The sequence below is a fragment of the Eptesicus fuscus genome, chromosome 18, assembly GCF_027574615.1.
Source record: "Eptesicus fuscus isolate TK198812 chromosome 18, DD_ASM_mEF_20220401, whole genome shotgun sequence".
Taxonomy (NCBI): Eukaryota; Metazoa; Chordata; class Mammalia; order Chiroptera; family Vespertilionidae; genus Eptesicus; species Eptesicus fuscus.
Window position 1 is genome coordinate 55,077,764 of NC_072490.1, and position 6,000 is coordinate 55,083,763.

The 6,000-nt window shown below is 38.7% G+C and overlaps 1 protein-coding gene across 1 annotated transcript in view; it reads left to right on the plus strand.

Moving 5' to 3' along the window:
• TAFA1 (TAFA chemokine like family member 1) overlaps positions 1-5,284 on the plus strand; it is a 511,110-nt gene extending 505,826 nt beyond the window's left edge. Inside the window, exon 4 of the mRNA XM_008146267.3 lies at positions 5,267-5,284. Coding sequence (XP_008144489.1) covers positions 5,267-5,284 — 18 coding nt within the window. The remainder of the gene's footprint in view (positions 1-5,266) is intronic.
• Positions 5,285-6,000: the final 716 nt, after the last annotated feature.

Genomic DNA, 6,000 nt, shown 5'->3' on the forward strand with positions numbered 1-6,000 from the left:
CAGTTTAGTGTTTCTGCTCTTGGCTCATAAATACAGTTAGGTTGCAATGAGGCCATTACTTGGACAATTCGTCCAACATCTATGGTGCTCAGATAATGAAATGAGGATGTTTAATTTGTCCACATAGTTTGTTGAAAAGGTCTACATTTAAGTACATATTCTTTAAAGGAATTCTATGATGATTTCATAGGGAAATGAAAGGTTTTTGTGATGTGAATAATCATTCCTTGATTTCTCTGGTTAAATCAGAAGTTATCTTCAAAATATGTAACAACCTGTATTGAGGGGCTTACCCAACCGGTGAGAATCGGTGTCACAATGCTGGAGCAGAGGAAGAGGCCCAGCTAGGCCAGCTGTTGACCTACTATAACCTGGACCATAAGATCTGGGAGTCCTGAAGGGGGTAAGGGGAGGGTGGGTACTCAAAACATTTAAGGTAGTATCTATTTATTTACAGTACAAAGGAATGTTACTATTTTAACAACCAGTATGGTCACATATATCTGTACTACATGGATATCAGCCCTGGTAGTTAGGTGTTTGTGTATTTTAATGTATTGGATATTTTTTAAAGGAATCTCCACTAATTATAAATCCCAAGATGCTGACCTTGTAATCTTCCAAAAGGGTGACTCAAATTTTAAAAGTACCTCTGAATCTAATTCCTGTATTGTGAGTCTTACCTGAACTTTCTTCTCAGCATTATCTTTTCAAAAAATAAAATTTGTTCTTGCAGCTTTTTGATGCAGAAAACAAAAGTAATTCTACATTATACCATTTTAATCACTTATTTTTTTCATATATAAAATAAGTGGAGATGCTTTGCCTGTCAAATTTAGTTGCCTGTACTGATCACATTAGCTAGTAAATGGCCATACCTCCCTGGCTTGCAGCCAGGAGAGATTTCTAAACCATCTTAGCTTTTTAACATACATTTTTGAGCACCCAAAAAGCTCAGCTTGGATTCTCGAATTTCATGTCAGTGAAACATCTACCCAAGAAACACCTACAGAAAGAAACCTGGTTCGTGCAAATTATCCATGGAAACCATTTCAATTACCTGGTGGAGAGTGGCTTTCGGGGTTTCCTTTGGTTACATTTTGCCTGAAAAATGATTTTATCAAATAATTTGAAGATGTCCTTACAAGTTAGTGTTAAGCTACTCTGCATATGGCCAGTGTAATTGCAGAATTATGACTGGAATCTGATCACCATTATTTTTTAAATGTTGCTGATGTACAGGGGTGGGAAAAAGGAGGTTTACAGTTGTGAGTACACAAAACACAGAGTTTATTCTTACATTCTTATTTATTAATTATTGTGTTCATTACTTTCATTACAACTGTAAACCTACCTTTGCCCACCCTGTATTTTCTGCAAATCTCTTGTCCCAATCCCAAATGATAACAGGTGACCCTTTACTGAAGGTAAGCCCTGCTCTCATGATGCCTCCAGACATGGAACTCAGGAAAGAGCAATAATGCAAGTCAAGTTATTTCAGGATTTAAATACGGGAAATTCCAAGAGTGCCAAGTAGGAGACTCTTTGGAAGCTAGAACATAAACAACAAACAAAACAGAACTTGTGAATGCCACCTTGCTGTGCCCATGGGACTTTCTCTCCTTCTGTAGAGTATGTTGGAGAAGCACCAGGCATGTTGTAAATACATCCTAGACATTCCGGGCATCAGGGTAGAGAGCGCAGAATCCTCTCGGTAATAATGGAGGCTGGGGCGCGCTGTGCCTGCTACTGCCCTGGGTGGGCACAGTGCAGCCCAGACAGCTGAGTGTACGAGAGGAACAGGTGCCCTTGCCATGGGTTGGAAAGCAGAGCCACAACATGAATCCACCTCCAGTGAGGAAATGAAACACAGCTCTGCAGCCCTGTGCGTGGCACACCACTCAGCTGAGAATTCTCATGTCTGTCTGGAGACAAGGAAAAAGAAGACACTAGAAAAAGGCTGCACTTTTTTTTTTTTCATTGATTTCAGAGAGAAGGGGAGAGGGAGAGAGAGACAGAAGATCAGTGATGAGTGAATCATTGATTGGCTGCCTTCCACTCGCCCCCCACTGTGGATGGAGCCCACAACCTGGGCATGTGCCCTGTCCAGAAATCTAACTGTGACCTCCTGGTTCATAGGGTCGATGCTCAACCACTAAGCCACGCCTGCCGGGCAAGGCTGCACTTTTAAACATTGAGAGGACTCAGACATTCCTACTGACTTACAAATTCTCTCCCTTCCTGATCAAGAAATTCACAACGAAAAAAAAAAACAACACACCACACTTTTAAACACAAAGGCATAATTTAAGCCCAGATGATGCATACAGGAGCTCTCCATTGTGTATAAATGCCATGCCAACAAGAGTCTTCAGATCATCTGCTCTGGAAATAGGTTTTGTACCAATTTTTCTAATGGGGATTATTCCCCATTAGAGAATGATATGTCTACAGACTTCAACTATGGACTCTAGCAATCTAACTTTTGAAAGAGGTAAATTCACAGATGTACTTTAATTTGAATCACGTTTTATTTTCTGTTCTTAACTAAGAAGTGATCTTTAGTATAAAAAATTATTCAAGTTCTCATTAAAGTGAAGGGGAAAATAAAGAAAAATCACCATTTTTGTTCTTATGTGTAAGACTGGTTCAAAAAGGGTGCCCTTACGGGGGGGAAAATGAAGAAACATACCCAGATTGTTAATGACAACTGAGAGTTTCCTTTACATGTAATTTTAAAAAGTAACTCCAATTTAAAGATGTTTGCAAAAAAGATTGCTGGTACCTCATTGTTTTTTCCTACATAGTTTTGTTTTTGCCAAAGTCTTCCTATTAGAGGGTTTACTTCCCAAATAAGCATCTAAGCCAAAATTCCCAGCAGTCTTTGAAGTGCAGATAGATGCTTCAGAGTGTAATCTAATTGATATTTTTATGATGTTTCTTTTTTAAAAGGGTATAGAGTAGAAATTCACTGTTTCATTTAAACCCCTAGACCCCCGATTGAGAATAGCCAGAATAGCAGGCCAGAAGCTGAAGGAAAACTTTGGGGAAATTAGATCAGGGTGACAATATAATGCAGAAGGAAGATGGGTAGAATTATGTAAGGGCGTTCCTGTCAGGAGATTTGAAATAATAAATCTTAAGGAAGGAGGAAGCTCCCTGAGTGAATGCCGCCTATAGAAAGCCTCCAGTAGAAGAAAGCTGGTGATAGACAACCTCCTGAAGAGGCGGGTGAAGTCTCAGGGCGGAATTTTAACCCTGTCCCTGCTTGATCGTTGCTTCAATTGCTTTATTAAAATTAACTTGTTGGTAGTTTATGGCAAGAATACCCAACTTAGATATTAACTAGAGATTTTTCCTATGGTTTCAGAGACCTATTGGTTTATTTCTTTTCTTTAAACTCATATATCAAAAATATAAGTTTGAAAGTTGGAAAGGCAATAGCTCATACATTGAAGAACAAATCTCTACAAGGTGTATGCAGGAACAATAGCTTAATTTAGAAAGACAGACCTCTCCATAGAGGAAATAAGTTGTTTGGCAACGCTGTAATAATTCACAGGTGAAAAGTGAACACTGGGTGTTTGGGAATAGGAAAAGGAAAGAAAAGAAATGGGGAGAAAATCAAAGACACTTGGAAAGAAAAATAAGTGGATTAAAACAGCAAAATATAATCTGGTATAATACCTGGGGAAGTGTCATGCAACTTTGGGCTTCCTACAACCCCATATGTTAATGTCTTTCAAACAGTGAGAAAATCAAGCTAGAGCATAATGCAGAATCAAATTTCCTCCCCTAAAGGGGCAAGCGAACAGAACTCAGATTGCACACCTAACTACAATCGCCATCTGGTCAAATGCCTGTTTTATGTGATCAGCCCAACACAAATCTGGCCCATCCTCCTAATGTTGACCCTCCCACGGCATTCATATCTCCATGGTGTTTTTTTATATTATTGAAAAGATAAAGTAGCAGCTTTGATATAGTTCATCTTCCTCACTCAGAATTCCACCTGGTCTGATGTGCTCTGAGAGCCTTTACAATCCTGTACAATCCTGATCTCCATTTCCTTTTGTATTAAATATTTTAAAAGTGAGGTAGCAAAAGAGGTAGAGAAAGGAGAGAGAGAGCGAGGGGAGGTTTGGAGATTGCAGAAAGGAAGAATGAACCAACTTATCCTAACACAGATTCACAATAACCCCTAGGTCCAAGTGAACTCATTCATTTCTTTAGCCAATAAGTATATTTAAGCCTCCACTATCTGAAGTTAGTGTATAAAGGTCTTGAGGATGTGATGGTGGACATGGCAGAGCCCCTGGTCTTCCATGGAGGATAGGAACCAAGTTTGGGTGGTGGAGGTAAGGGTGATGGGTTGGTAGAAACAAACAAACAAACAAACAAAGGCTATTTTTGTGAATGTCACTTTCTCTCTCCTTTGATTAAAAAAAAAAAAAGACAGTGATAAATGAAAACAGAAAGTGATAAATGCCACTGGAATGTAGGAAACCAAGCTTTGGAAGGATCTGTTATTTATATGGAGAGGATGAAAAAAATAAATATGTGATTTCTTGTAGATTCCACATTTGAATACAGTCTTTTATTACTGTCCCTACCTAACTCAAAAGCTTCAAGAGTACTCCCAAATATACTCCCTGTACTCAGACACTCGATTTCTAATACTATACAGAATTAAGAGATGATGAAGAAAAATGTATTTTGTCCTAGAACCTTGGCAATGTCTTCACCTTATGATACCCCTCTACATCTTCCGACAGGCCAACATGATAAAGACAATGACCTACTGGGTTAAAATTCTAATCAGACACAGATTGACTGCATAGTGTGCAGAGTCCAGTCCAAAATGGGAACATAGGGTCCCTTTTCAAAAATTGATAATTTCAAGATGGCAGCAAAAGGTCATCAAACCAAACGCAGGGCCCTTTCAGCACAGTAGACTCTGTGCTACTTCATAGTCTCACGCCCATAAAGCCAGTGCCAGTCAGACCAGGCTCAGAGAGTCTGTCTCCTTAGTTGTGGCAAAATCAATTTAATAAGTTGATTTTTAAAAATATGGTGGTCTGTCAATGTCCTGGGATGATCATTTGAGAACTACTGCTCTAAACATTAACATTTTGCACTTCAGATCACCTTAAAAAATCAACATCCTAATAATTCAAGTTGTTCTCAATCTTCTGCTCGGTCACCTTATTTTGTAACTTCATTTTGTTCTTTTATTCCTGAAATGTATTTCTTTCTTTGGTTTCAGATTCACCCAAGAACCTAACAGAAGCATTTGTTATAGTAATAAAGGAAAACCAACTCTGTGGAAAATACATTTTAAGAATTTAAAACATCTAGCACATTACAAGCCAAATGGATTTCTTACTTGCACTTTGACTGGCTACCAGATAATCACAGTGCTTTTACTGCGTATCATGAAGTGTCCTGTAACGGGAAGACCTGGAGATTTTGGCCAACACCATGGAAAGTGGGTTCCAGGGAAAAAAAGGGTTTTCTCAATGAAAATAATGGGGATTATGAAGAATGAGCAACTGTCTTCTGATATGGATCTATAGTTACTTTGTACCATTTGAAATATATGTATATATAATATTTTGAAATATTATATATTATCTTCAAGAAATGAACAGTGCCACAGTTTGAGACAGCTGGTGTATCACCTTGAGTTTTAGATGCTTTGCTTTGTTGCTTTTTGTTGTCATTTCTTTTGCTGTTGGCGAGGAAAATGTGCCCTTTTGAGAGTTCAGCAGGGCACTCACACTGCAAGGCCAGCTCCCCGTGGACTCCTGGAATCTGAGGCGTCACAATACTGAATCAAGAGCTTCCTTCTGTTTGTACCAGATGCCCAAGGAAGTACGCGTCCTGCTTTATTGCTGTCTGCCCTGTGCAATAGTAGCATGCAAGCTTGGCTTACATAACCATACTTTATATTCAATTGATATATAATAACAGTTTTAACCTCTTCCAGGAAAATATTTT